The following is a 14,164-nucleotide window of genomic DNA, read 5'->3' as shown; positions in this document are numbered from 1 at the left end:
CTTTTTCCAGGAAAGAGGAAGCAGCCTAGGGCCAGATGGTAGGCTCAGGAGAGGAGAGAAGGGGCAGGGGAGTCCCAGGCTGTCTTAACCAAGTGCTCTGGAAGGAGGGAGCAATAGGGTAGTGTTTGTTTAACTAACACGTATTAAGCATCCATTATGTGCAAAGACAAGCCCAAAGCTGTTCTAAGCAAGTGACCAGCCAGTGGCAGGCCAAGGTTTATACCTAATACGCAACTGATTGAGGGGGGACACAGTACCCCCGAGCCCTCTACTGGGCACGTCTAGGTGTGAGTGGGAGACTTCGGCCACACAGGGCGAGGGATTGGGAGCCCTCCAAATCTTCCTGGAACAGTGGAAAGGGAACAGGATTATGATGCCCTCTACCCACCCAATGAGACCTCCCCACACACACACATTTATTCCCTCTCTTGCTTCTGGGGGAAGATAGGGAGTCTGAGGTTCGTCAAAGATTGGCAGTTTCCAGCCCTCTAAGTTGGCAGAGGCCTGAAAAGCTCCTGTTGTTCTAGTGGTTGGGAAACTCTGCAGGGCAAGATTCCACCTGGACTGCAGGAGATAAGTCTCGGGAAAGGATTTGGCTGCAGGGAGAGAAAGAAGCCTGCACGCACCAGCCAGGTGCCCTGACCCCAGCCTGATTCCGGGAACACTCATTTGTTCTTTTATTTCAGTTTGGCAGCTGATAGACCACACCCATTGGGCCAGGCAGTGGACTGTGAACCAGTCCACGGGAGCAAAAGGCGCTCAGCTGATGACACAGGAACACTCCGCTCCAGGACTCTTTAGCTGTGGCTTAGCCGCCAGCCACAACAAAAGTGTAATCTGGAGGGAGGGGCAGATCACAGGACTAGACAGAAAGAAAACATATCTGCCAAATGCCATGGATGGTGGCAGTGGCAGTCTCACCTCCATGTTGAAACTTAACATTACGGCTAAATGCCAAACAGTGGTATGGCAGTATCAAAGCTGGGCAGAACGGGGGCACGAAGAGATCCAGGCTGGCAGAGAGGGGCAAAAGCAACATCTGGCATGTATAAGGGCTAGTGGGGGGAGGAAGAATGAGGGACTTAGATTCAGGTTAGGCAGTGGAGACTCCCAGAAAATTCTTAGGAAACTAGGGAAGGAATAGACTGAGGAAGCACTGGTGGAGAAAAGGACAAATCAGCGCTTCCAGCGGCCAGAGAACAAAGAATTCTGTGGGAAACGGCACCACCTGCTGGCCAAAGGGAGGACCAGTCCCGACTCCAAACTTAAGATGGTGGGTGGTAATTTCCAACAGAAGCCTGGAGCCGGAGAGAGTGGAGACACAAGGAAGGCAGCAGGAAATGGCAAAATCGTCCTGTCACACCTCCAGGTGAAGGAGCAAGGGCCATGGCTTGAAAGCATGCAGGGACCTGGCAGCCTCCCGGTGGCACCCCAACCACTCCTGGAGATCACTCACACGTCCTTTAGTTCAGCATCAACACAAAGCCATCCACTCCAGAGCCACCAGAGCAGTGCAGACAGTTTAATGCTCTCCATCCCATCAGCAGCTCCCACTGTCCCCTGAGGCCCTCTTCCCAGGGCACCCCTCACACTGGAGCCCTAGTGTGCACAAGAGCATGCCCACCACCTTTCCCACCCCTCATGCCCAGGACTTGGGAGAGGTTTTCTTTTCATTTCTGGGACCCGGGGCCAGACAGAAGACAGGGCTTCTTCGAAGAAGAGGCACACAGAGTGAACTGGAAGAATGGTACTCTCACTCTCGGTGAACAGGCTGTGTGCGGAGAGTGAAAAGGAAAAACGAGCTGATAGGTGTAGGGGGATAGGAATTCGGTCAGATTTGTGACCTCTCTGGGCTCATATCCTGGGAGGCAGGCTGATATCCTGGCATAACAGCCGCTCCAAGGCAGCTCTGAAGAACCGCACAAGCGGCCGGCAGGTGCTGACCCCTCACGGGCCACTCCCCCGCAGTCTCCAGATGACTGAGCACACACTGCGACGTGGCCTTCCCAAAAGCGGCAAACAGCTGCCCCCACCTGCCTGCCCACCCAACAGGGGTGACTCCCTCCTATAGCCAACTGAGGTGCTCCTCCTCGTAGCGCTGGGGGTCAATGAAGGGCCGGTCAATGGAGCGGATCATGAGCTCCCCACAGTACACACACTCAGCAGCTACCAGTTCATCTAGGTCAGCCTTGAGCTGTTCCCGGCTGGGTCCCCCTGCGGCAGCCCCACCCTCGGCCTCCTTCGCTCGGGCAGAGCCCTTGGTGGGGGGTAGAGCAGCCCCCAGCTTTCGCTGCAGCTCCTCCAGCCGAGCCTGTTTGTAGGCGGGCAGGCCGGGCCGCACGGCCTGCAACAGGCAGTCAGCATGGAACATGTGGCCACAGAGGAAGAGGTAAAAAGGGCGGTTGAGCAGGGGGAAGTCGCAGGTGGCACATTTGTCCTGGGGCTCCACAGTGCCATAGCGGCCCCGCAGCTCTTGCAGGTCTTGCCGGATGCGCTGGGCGCTGGCTGTGGCCTCTTCCATCTCCCGCTGGAGCTCCTGGATGTGGTGGTTGTAGGCCTTCAGTGAGCTGCAGATCGCCTCCTTGAAGTGGTCGATGGTGACGAAGTCCGGAAAGAAGGGCAGCACGTCCTCAATCTTGAGCAGGGGGCAGCTGGCCAGGCAGGCCATGGCCGTCTGCACGTCCTCCTCCTCCTGCACCACGTGCCGGGCAATCTTGAGCCACAGCTTCTTGCGCAGCTCCTCATCGTCCTCAGGCAGGTCAGCGCACTGCTTGGCCAGGTCCACATCCACCTGCAGGGAGGCCATGTGTGTCAGGGTCTAGCCCCCTCCCCACCCAGGAGAGACCGTAAAAGACTCGTGCCCTGGGAGACCCTGGGCCTGAGGAGAGGCTGAAAGGCAGGATTCCCAGCAGTCCCAGCAGCAAACGAGGCAGGGCTTCCAGGGCCGGGAGGTACCTGTCCCAGTGACAGGCCTGTCTCTGTCACAGCTTTGGAAAAGCTACTTATAATTGTGGGGCTTCAATTTTTGTGAGTTTAAAAATGACCTGGGGAACGCAAATGAAACACAGATTTTTGGGCCCCACCCACAGACATTCTGATTAAGTCCTTTAGGAGATAATCCATGATTTGAGAAATGTCTCTCAGCATCTTCCCCTTCTGCAACTGTGACCATAATACAATGGCTGGCACGTACGTAGAACTTACCTAAGCACCAGGCCTATGCTGAGTGCTTTTCGTACACAGTACTGTAATCAACCCTCAGAGGAAAGTACTACCATGTTACCCCCGTTTTGCAGCTGAACCTTCTGAAGCACAGAGAGATTCAGAAACTAGCCCGAGAGGCAGAATCTGATTTCCTATCCTGACTTTGGCGTCTGTGTTCTTAACCCCTACACTGCAGCATTTCTCTACAAAGGAGGCCGGCAGCCCCCAGCCAGTCACCCCCCAACCCTTCAGCATCGGAAGCTATTGTGCTCCAGGCCCCGGTCTTATTGGCTCACCTGCAGGGCCAGATCCACAGCCTCCTCATAGAGCTCCAGGACCTTGTAGACGTGGACACAGGCACGGTGGTGGCCATGCTCAGCGCAGAGCCGCAGCGCGTACTTGAGGTCATAATGCACTCGGTGTGGGCTGGCCCCAGCCTGCTCGAGGTAGGCGAGGAGTGAGGCTGGCTGGCCTCGGGCATAAAGCGTCAGCAGGTAATTGTGAATGGCCTGCTCAGTCTCACCCAGCACGTTCACGCAGAACTCCATGTAGCGGATGGCCTGGCTCACCTGCTGCGCCTCGCCACCCTGGCTGTAGTTCACCAGGGCAGGGATGAGCTGCCGGGCATCCAGCCGGCTGCCCAGCTCAATCCAGGCGTCCACCAGCTGGCGGGGGATGTGACGGATGAGGATGGGCGAGAACTTGTAGAAGAGCTGGGGGTCCCGGTGGCGGGCAAGGACGGCTAGGGCCTCCTCGTAGGCTTCATGCTGGCAGTGGTACGCCACCACCCGCTCGTAGTCCTGCATGATCACAGCGAAGTACACCATGTGTTCTGTGTCCCCATGGCTGGCGAGCAGCTCGTGGATGGACGCCCGGCTGGCAAAGAGCCACTCCTTATGTCGGGGGCTGCTAAGGAAGGCACGGAAGCGTTCCCGTGTTTCCCGGTAGAGGGTCAGGGCCTCTGGGTCACCCTGCAGAGCCCCGAGCCGGCTCAGGTAGAGCTCTGTCAGCCAGGTGGTCAGCAGTGTGGCCTGGGTACGCTCAGTTGGCTTCAAACTGGCCAGTTTTCGCTGTAGGAACTCAGCCAGAGCCTCCTCCTGTCGGGCCTCCAAGAACTTGAGGGCTATCTCCTCAAAGTAGCTCTGGGTCAGGGCGTAGCAGCGGGCGCTCTCCAGGTAACGATGCTGGCGAAAGCAGAAATCGGCCTCCCGAGCCAGGACTGTGTCCAGGCAGTCAGGCCGCTCGCGACAATATTCTTTGGCCAGGTCGAAGCGGTTCATGTCCAGGTAGGTGCGCCACACATCCCGGGCCTCCCGCTGCACATGGTAGCGGAAGACAGCCCGCTCGGTGTAGGCCCACAGGTGGCCCGTGGAGGAGTCCTTCACCATGTGCCTCAGTGGGCCGAACTTCTCCAGGAAGTGATCCCGCAGCACCACCTGCCCTGTCAGCGTGCACACTGCCTCCACCCGGTCTGCCAGCAGCAGCAGGAAGTGGAACTGGGTCAGGACGATGGCCAGGGGTGGGCTGGCCCCAGGACCTACCCCCTCTGGGTATTCCCAGACTCGCTCCTCACTCAGCAGGGAGTCAGGACGCCCATTGTCCAATGCTCCGTACAACACGCCATCCCCCATCATCCAGGCAAAGGCTCGCGGTGCAGAGCGCAATTTGGGAGTATAGAAGGCCAATTCACTGTAGCCCAGACTGCTGGGGAACTCCCGGAATGGTGGTGGGTGGTCAGTGTAGGCAGCAAAGAGCCCCAAGAAGCCCTGGGCCTCGGCTCCCTCTGCTGCTCGGCTTATGAACTGGAAGAGGCGCTGCCGAGTGGTGGCGATAACAAAGACACGCCCATCAGGGCCCCGCTCAGCCTCGAGGGAGCACACAGGTGCTGGACCTCCTTCTTCATTTAGCACGTACAATGGACGGAAGTAGAGATCTGGGGCAGGGCCGAAAAGCCCACCCTCACTGGCTGAGAGCTCTGCTTCAAAGATCTGGCCTTGGGCAGTGCCGACCAGGATGGGGCCTGTGCTGCTCTCAGTGCCCAGGGCCTTGTTCCAGCCCACACTCTCCACCAGCTGCCCCTTCCAACGTGCCAGTGGCCGTACCTTCTGTCCATTGCGGTTCACATAGAGGACCTCGGTGCTGCTCAGAGCAATCAGCAGGTGAGAGCCTGGAGTGGGGGAGAGCATGGCACACTAGAAGATGCTGCCGTTCCCACCCTGGGCCTCCTCCTTGCCCCTACCAGCCTCAGATCCCACCCACCCAGGCAGTGATTTCGCCTTAGCCTCACCCCACCCCCACCCCCCACCGCAGACCTCCACCAGCACTTACCAGTATGGTCCAGGAACATCTTATGAACTTTGGCATCATCTTTGCGCCCCAGCTCTACGTGGTTGGGTTCAGTTGCCTTGCCCAAGTCAATGCTGTCGGGACAAGAGTCAGCATCACTCCCGAAAAGGGCAGAGCCTTTTTCAAAATCAGAGACCTCTTTATAATTTGATGAGACCCACAGCCTTTCTTCCCTGACATTCACAGATACACGAAAACTCTGAATGCAATCCCAAGGGAACTCTAAACCACATACAGGGTCCTACTTAAGACGTTCAGTTCTGAGAATTCCCCCATCTCATTTTGAGAAGTCACTAAGCAGAAAAGTCTTTTCCCTCTGCTCAACCGATCTCCAGTGCATCTGGGAAGATGGGCAGGGGTATCCCAGATTGGTGAGGTAAAGAACGAACAACCAACAGTAGCTAATGGTTACTGAGCACTTTCTATATATCAAGCACCACGCCAAGAGTTTAATCCAGTATGATCTCAATTAATCGTCACAATAACCTTGAGGGGTGCTCCTGTTTGAATTATATTTCCCTTATTCAATTCTTTTCAAATTACATGCTCATGCTACCTAAAGAAATCAGTGCAAAGATGTATAAAGAAAAAGCTCAAAATTTTCTTCTCAAACTCCCATTTCTCCCAATGGAGAAACTGATATTAACATCTTTATCCATGCTTATAACATAAATAGGGTTGTTTTGTCACTGTTTTTACAAAAAATGCCTTCATATTTTGTGTGTGTGTGTGTGTGTGTGTGTGTGTGTGTGTGTGTGTGTGTATACTAGTTTATAACTTTCTTTTCTCAGGTTTTTAATATCAATATGTCAAGTAATTTGCTAACCCAGGTCTACCTGATTCGTAATGATATTTCATGAATATCCCACTGGGTCAACAGAATCAGCTCTAACTCATTGTTTTAATAACTGCGTAATATTCCCTTTTATGGCTGAATCATAATTTAATCATTTCCCTGGTGATGGGCATTCAGCTCGGGTCCTGTTTTTCCTACCACAGATAATGCTATAATCAAGATCCTTGTGTCTATATCCTTGCAAAGCTGGTACTTTTCTTCCTATGGTTATGTATTCCCCAAAATGGGATTGCTGGGTTAGAGTTATATATATGTAAAATTATAACAGACATTGCCAGGTTACTTTTCCAAAAGATGGTGGCAATTTATACTCTCACCAGTAGTGTATGAGAGTCCACTTCTGTGTATCTTCACCAGCAACACATATTACTGTTTTAATTTTTGCCAATCTGATACGTTTTTTAAAAAATGGCATCTTGCTATTATTTTAATTTGCACTTCCCAGAGGTTAAAAATATTTTCAGATGTTTAGTGGAAATTTAGAGTTTCTCTTCTGTGAACTGCTTGTTTATATTCTTTGCCCTCCCTTTCCTACTAAGTTGTCTTATTAACTTGCAAGGCCTTTTTAAGAAACAAGGAAGTAAATTGTTAGTCATGTGGAAAAAACATTATTTTCCCACCATCTTTTGTCTTGATCTGATTCATGTGCTGTTTTGTTTTTTTTTTTGTCACAATAGCAATTACTATGTAATCAAATACATCTACCTTTTTCCTATGGCATATGGATTTTCTAGTTTAAATAAGAAGGTATTCCTTCAGGCCAAGAACATAGAAATGTACTAAATTTCTTTTAATATTCACAGTGTTTATTTTTTATATTTAAATAATTATTCCACCTAGAATCCATTTTTGTATAGAGGCTTAGCTGTTTTATCCCAGAAAAACAATTTTGCTAACACCTTTGTCATGTATTTTATTTATTTATTTATTTCCAGTTTTATTAAGATACATTATTTCCAGTTAGGGTGGATTTATTTCAGGACTCTAGACAGTTCCACTGATCCATGTGACTAACTTGGTGGCTTGGTACTGTCTTTTATCAGATGAAGGGACACATTTAGAGAGACTAGGTGACTTGTTCAAGATTCCATAGCTGGTAAGTGGGAGAACTGGGATCTGAATCCAGGTCTATCTGATTCTGAACTATTGCGCTACATTGGTTCTCTTTGGGAAAGCTATTTCCTGAAAATTCCAAATCTATTGTTTCACCTAGCCAGGTGGGTAGAAAGGCCTGAGTCAGTTAAGAATCCCCAAATACCACCATTCCACTCCCTAATCCTACATCTTTTGAGCCCTCACTTACCGGAGCAGTGTATCCTTGCCCAGGCTCATGCAGAGCTGATTGCAGGAGACAACAAGACTGGTGATACGCTCAGAAGGGGTAAAGTCAATGCGTTGCTTTGTGAATATGGGCACTTCCTTCTCTAGCTGGGCATTCACATACCCTATAGGTGAAAAGCAAAGAAAAGGTTAGCTATGGAAGGGACGGAGGAAGGGCAAGGAGAGGCAACAACAGTAGAAAAACAGTGCTCCTCTCCATTTTCCCAACATATTCCTACTCCAGGACCTTGATTAACAAACAGTTTAATCGTTAGGGATCCTGGGCTGTTCCCCACACTTCTGACAGCATTGGAGGGGTTGATTTTTTTGAAACCTTGGGATGCTGTTACCCCATGATGTACCTGTTCCCAGTGGTAATGGGGGAAAGGGTTGGGCGTTTTCCCTTAGCAGTCTTTGGCCCTACAACCCCAGCTCAAGTAAAAGTCACCTAGTTCCACGCTCTCCCCTCCTCCCTGCCCACGCAGTAACGCTCTCAGTATGTCTACAGAAGAATGAGGGCAGAGGGAGTCCTGGAAAACTGTTCCAAGCAGCTGGTTAACAAACTGAAGCTACTTTCTAGCGTTTACTCTCATCCCCTTACCATTGCCCAAAATACCTCAGCACTTCAGACCCCTCTGCCAACTCTGTACTACTTTCTACAAAAATGTCCCCTCAATACCAGGCTGCACCCAGCGTCAGCAAAGGCCTGAAATATTTCATTTTTTCCTGTTCAGTGACAAAGTTCCATCTAGGGTCACCGCTCCTTCCCCTACAACATAATCCTTCCACCACTTTCTTTGCCCACTCTCTTCCTCCCACCCCCGGCAGGGGCCTGGTGAGAAAAGCACAGAAGGAGATGAAGCTTGAGGCCTATTCTCAGTTCTCCCAACTGCAGTCCTGTGGGCAAGTCACTTCCTTATCTGGGTCCCAGTTCCCTCTTAGAAGGACCCTCGTGGCAGGGTCTACATCACGCGGCTGCTCTTGGGGTTCTTTCAAACTTCTACCACCCACTAACTTAGGGGCCAAGAGAGGCTCAGGAGAACCAGGGGCCTAGCCCCAGACTGCACGTCCAGGGCGTGAACCAGAGCTTTTGGACGCCCCCTCCCCACTCCTCCCACACGCAGGTGCCAGGAGAGCTGAGAAGAGCAGCAGCGCCCTCCCCTCCCTTACCCGAGTGGGGGATGCCCACGTTGGGGCAACCGGGCTGCAAGACGGCCGAGCGGGATAGGGAGTCCTCGTATTCATCCAGGATGGACGCCATGGTGTCCGGCCTCTGGACGCTCCGTCCCGGGCCTAGGGATTACAACAGGGCTCCCCCCAGGGATCCCTGTCGCCCCGGATTGGAGCCTGCGACTCCCCAGCCCCGACAGTGATCTGACAGGTCCTGGCGATCCGCTACCGATTCCTCCTCTTTAAAATCCTGAGGATTTTTCTGCTCACGCCTTATAGAGCGACAAGACCGGGTAGCCCTCCCCCTTGAATGTGGCGCAGTCCTGCGCCCCACTCCCACCCACAAGAGATGACCCGCTGCCTTTAGTGGAGCCCAGGTGATCCCGATCTCGCCGTGGCAACTCAGCTGACTCCCGCCCCCGGACGCGCGCCTATAACGTAACTTCCGGGTTCTCAGACTCTCACGTACGCTGGCGCAGGAACTTCGCCCGGCGGACCACTGGGAGGCACGCGAGGGCTGAGGGGCGGGGCCCGGGCGGGGGCGGGGCGGGGCCCGGGCGGGGGCGGGGCGGGGCCCAGGCGGGGGCGGGGCCGGGACCCAGTCCTCCTTTGAGGGCCAGAGCCGCGGTGCCGCGGCGGTTCACTGCTTGGGGCGGAGCCCTGGACTCGTCCAGTTGGAGACCAGACGGGTGATGGACAGTCCCTGCGGAACACAATCCTCTCCGTCCAGGACCCTGCTGCAGTTCCGGACTTTGACACTAGGAGGTAATCGCGGCTTTCTCAGCCCTTCCGGGACCTGCCCAGCGTCATCCAGCCCCAGCCTCGGAGCCGGTCCTCGGCACCTTTCGTGCCCAGGCTTCCCTTCCTCAGATGGACCGATTGGCCTTCCGGTCCAACTCTGCTCCCACCTTTCCAAACAGCTCGCTGCCCTGGGTCCCCAGGAAATGCTCCCACTCCTCAATCTCGTAGCTGTCTTGATCCTACCTTCACAAGGTGCGGGCAAGCAGTCCTGGCCTCCCTTCTTTCACATCCAGGGACCCACCAGCTTCCAGAAAGTGGCAGAGCTGGGTGCCCCAGCCAGTGGGAAGCCATGGGCTACCTAACCTGTCTCCAACCTGCTCCGTAGTGGCTCCTCAGTGTGAGGGGAAACAGAAGGGGCAGCTGAGAAGACAGCACAGCTAAGGGGTGTTAGGACGCTCCCGCTCCCTCATTCAACAAATGACTCTGTGCCTGGCGTGGGGCTATGTGCTGGGGTCACAGAGATAAGTACAGCCCCGTCCTTGAAGGTCATAATCCAGCAGGGGTGATGGGCCAGTAAATAGATAATTAATGCTAGAAAAGCGATTGATGGATTTGCTCAGAAGGTCACCCATTCCACCAGGGGACCCACTCTCTGTGCCAGGCGTTGTTCCAGGCTCTGGAGGCACAGCAGAGAGCAAAATGGGCAAAAATCTCTGCCCTCGTGGGGCGTACCCAGTGATTTAGCTGCAGCGCTGTGGGAACTCGGAAGAGCTGGGAACAAATACCTGCAAAACCTGGCAGGAACAAGGGACAAGGGACGTTGGAGGAGGGTGCAGAGTTCTAAGGGGCAGAACTGCGAGGTTTGGAGGTTTCGGGTGCGACTGCCGTTGGATTTCCCTCTTCCACCCACCTAGGCGACCCAGACGGAGTCTGTTCCTTTCTGGGGCCCAAGGACTCTACTTTGCTAATGTGGAAGGCTCTTGGCCAGGGTCACTGCCATCCCTGCTTTAACCGGTAGCCCAAGAGTAATGACTAAGAGAGCCCCCTTTACTCTCAACAGCGTCCAGGTTTGCACGTACATTGTGTGGTCAGACTACTCTTGCCGACCTTCCCTGCCAGGCTCAGACAACTGGACCCTCAGCAGCTCCCACCGAGGGCTCTCGGGGCCTGGAGTGGCCAGGTCCAGGAGGGGGTGACAGGTTACTCAGTCCAAGATAACTGCCAGTCGCTTCCGGGTCTCGCTTACTGCCGCCCGAAACCTGCGGCCGCGAGTAGCTCTCCCCCACCCAGGGGCGCTGCCCGGTAGGCTGGGTCAGGCAGGGAAAGTGCCAGAGCTGGGCGGTAGGCAGGAGATTTCCGCGCTGGAAAAGTGATCCCAGCCCGGGAGCTGCCGTGCTCCGTGCGTAAGGCTCCACCCCAGATCACCTGCATTACGGAAAACAAGTACAGACAAAGATCCAACAGTCATGAAAGATAACTTTACTGAGTACCGACAATATGCCAAGCACCAAACTAAGTTCCTAATATTCATCGTTGTTTTATTTTACGCGCACACTGATGCTACGAAGTAGGTACTGCTCTTTTCCCCATGTTACAAAAGCAGAAACTGAAGTTCAGATGGTGGCACAATTTGTCCAAAGTCCTGTGACCAGGAAGTAGGGAACCAAGAGGCAATATTCAAATCCAATCACACTGTCCATGCCCCCAGTGCAAGCTGAGGGAAGAGGGTTCCTGCTGATTCCTCAGGTATGGACTGTGCAGTGTGTTCCTCCTGCACGGAACAGGTCAGCAGGGGGAGAGGGTATGTCAGGGATACAGAGTCCTTCCAGCCACCTCCTTACTGTCCCCAAAACCTTCCTCTTGGGCTCCACTGCTCTCTGGGATTTTTGGGACGGGACCAAAGTGGTCCTTCCTTGCTACAGACTCAGTACATACTATACTCCCCCTAGAGGTGATTACAGCACTATTCCTCCTCATATTCACGCCTCAATCCTTAGGCTGCACTTTGTAAAAAGACCAGCCTTCTTATCCGTCACTCACTAGCTGACGCCATGCACATTTGTTGCTCTTAGCTTCAGTTTCCTCATCTACAGAAATAGGTATAATGATACTTACCTAGGAGGTCTGCGTTGAAGAGTAAATGAGGTGGTCTAGGAGAAAGCGCACAGCTATAGCATAATGTCTAACACAAAGTATTTGCTCAGTAAACCCTAAACGTAGCTTTAACCTGACAGTCATTCTCACGTCTTTCAAGTCTACCTCCTCCCTAGACCACAACTTCCCTCTCAGAACTGCTACGGCTTTTCTTGTGCTGGCCACTTACTGGCACCTAGTTATGCAGTGTGGGCATTCTGGTTTGATATAACAGAATCTGACTGCAGAGAATAATCTGAAGATTGCTGAGCACAGAAATCAGAGGTGCCTTCGGGAACTCACAGCTGCAGATACAGAGCCACCAGCTTCTACCCCTCAGAATCCGTGTGGCAGTTGCCATGAGACAGGCAAGGGCTGACTGCTGGGCCAGGGAGAGAGAGGACAGGTGTACGAAAGCAGGTGAATTTGAGGTAGGACTTGAAGTGCATGTATGGTTTCCAAGAGCAAAGAAGGAAAGGCATTAGGCAGGCCTCAAGAAAACCAAGAGCAAAGGCCTGCAAACAGTGTGATGTTTGAAGAGAAAAAGCTAGAGTCCTGGGGGAGCAGGGCAGTTGAGGAAGTGGGACCAGCTGTGGCCAGATTGTGAAAGCTATTGAATGGGCCCTTGGAAGGCTTTGGTTGGGGATGAGATCATCTGATGTGGGTTCTAGAAAGATGGGTGGTGGCTTTAGTGGAGTCCACATCAGAAAGGTTGAGACCTGAGGCAGAAGCAAAAGAGAAGTGGTGAGGGTACAACCTGAAGAAAGAGAGAGTAGATTGGGGAGACTCTGGGAAGACATTTCTGAGGAAGGGCCCACTGGACTTACCAGTCGTATCAAGTTAGATGTGGGGGCAGGGAGGAGGAAGAGTGCAGGATAGCTCTTGGGAGACCTGGCAGATGGTGCGGTGATACCATTGTGGGGGTGAAGGAAGACGTGCATGGGGAGAAAGAGGTGAAGGTCACATGATTGAGCTCCATCCAAACAGTGACACAAGAGGCCACGGCAAGGCATTAACTGGAAGAGACTCAGCACCCGTGGGGCAGTCAATAAGTAACAAATATTTATTAAACAATTCATGAATGAGCTTTCTCATGCTTCAGTTTCAACATGTATCAATGGGAAAACCTACCTTACAGCATTGTGAGTATTACCAGATATTATGTAAATCATTCAGCATTCTGTCTACACCTAGCAAATGCTCAATGCAAGTTAACTATTAGTAGTACTTGTTGACTGAATGAAGACCCAGACCAAAAGGAATGATTTAATTGACTTAAGCAAGTAATTCATTAAAAAAAAAATAGACTTTCTTTTTCAGAATGGCTTTAAGTTTACAGAAAAAGTAAGAAAATAGTAGAGAGTTTCCATGTACCTCACATCCAGTTTCCTTTATTGTGAATATCTTACATTAGTATGGTACATTTGTTATAATTAGTGAACCAATATTAATATCATGATTGTTAACTAATGTCCATATTTTATTCAGATTTCCTTAGATTTTATCTAATGCCCTCTTTCTGTTCCAGGATCCCATCTAGGATATCCCCTTCAATTTAGTTGTCGTGTTTCCTTAAGCCTCTCTTGACCATGGCAGTTTTTCAGACTTTTCTTGTGTCCTTGTTTCCTTGAGGACTGCTGGCCAGGTATGTCGTAGGATGTTCTCTATTTGAATTTGTCTGATACCTTTTTTTTTCATTTTTAGCTGGGATTATGGGTTTGGGGTAGGTAAAGTACAATTGTCTCAGGGTACATACTATCAACATGACTTATCACTCACTGTTGACGTTGACCTTGACCACCTTGAGTTAGGGTTTGTCAGCTTTCTCCACCATAAAGGTATTCTTTCCTCCCTTTCCATACTGTACTCTTTGGAAAGAAGTCACTACAGACAGCCCACACTTAAGGCGTGGGGGTTTATGCTTCTTTGAGGGTAAAGTATAAATCATTTGGAATGTTTCTGCATTCGAGATTCAGGAATTAGTTTTTAAATTTAATTTGTATTTGAATCATCATGATATACACATACATTTTAAAACAGAGTTACAAGATTTATTAAGGAAACTGAGCAGTTCTTTGCCTCATATCCAGTTAAACTCCATTGGGTCTATTTTTATCTCTCAGTGCTGATCTATGGATATTCCCAGAATGCACCCCGCTCCTCCAGACACTTGGGTATTTAGTCTTGCAGGTTTGCCCCTCTGGACTGACTTTTCTGATACTCTCACCCCTGCCAGGATCAGGGTCCTTCTTAGGTGCTCCCGAGTCCCCTGTGCTGATCACCCCGCGTTACAACTGCCTGGTAACTTTTCTTTCTATCTCTCCTCTCCCCTCCTCCCCCTTCTTCCACTACTCCCTCCCTCCCCCTTCCTCTTTCTCTCTCCCCTCTCCTCTC

At 51.8% G+C, this 14,164-nt stretch overlaps 1 protein-coding gene across 2 annotated transcripts; it reads right to left on the bottom strand.

Moving 5' to 3' along the window:
* Positions 1–1,494: 1,494 nt before the first annotated feature.
* VPS18 (VPS18 core subunit of CORVET and HOPS complexes) lies at positions 1,495–9,351 on the bottom strand. 2 transcript variants are annotated; one of them, XM_081050556.1, is made up of 5 exons: positions 8,897–9,351; positions 7,710–7,851; positions 5,533–5,667; positions 3,501–5,371; positions 1,495–2,791 (listed from the first exon to the last, which is right to left on the bottom strand). In XM_081050556.1, the coding sequence occupies exons 3-5, from the start codon at positions 5,549–5,551 to the stop codon at positions 2,066–2,068; spliced, it is 2,616 nt and encodes an 871-aa protein (XP_080906682.1). In that variant the 5' UTR covers positions 5,552–5,667; positions 7,710–7,851; positions 8,897–9,351; the 3' UTR covers positions 1,495–2,065. The 2 variants fall into 2 exon arrangements, with proteins under 2 accessions (XP_080906682.1, XP_080906681.1); XM_081050555.1 differs by having other exon boundaries at positions 1,502–2,791; positions 5,533–5,624; positions 8,897–9,325.
* Between the last annotated feature and the right edge of the window lie 4,813 nt (positions 9,352–14,164).

The sequence above is a fragment of the Rhinolophus hipposideros genome, assembly GCF_964194185.1.
Source record: "Rhinolophus hipposideros genome assembly, chromosome: 5".
NCBI classification, from domain to species: domain Eukaryota; kingdom Metazoa; phylum Chordata; class Mammalia; order Chiroptera; family Rhinolophidae; genus Rhinolophus; species Rhinolophus hipposideros.
This window is presented reverse-complemented; position numbering and strand designations above follow the sequence as displayed.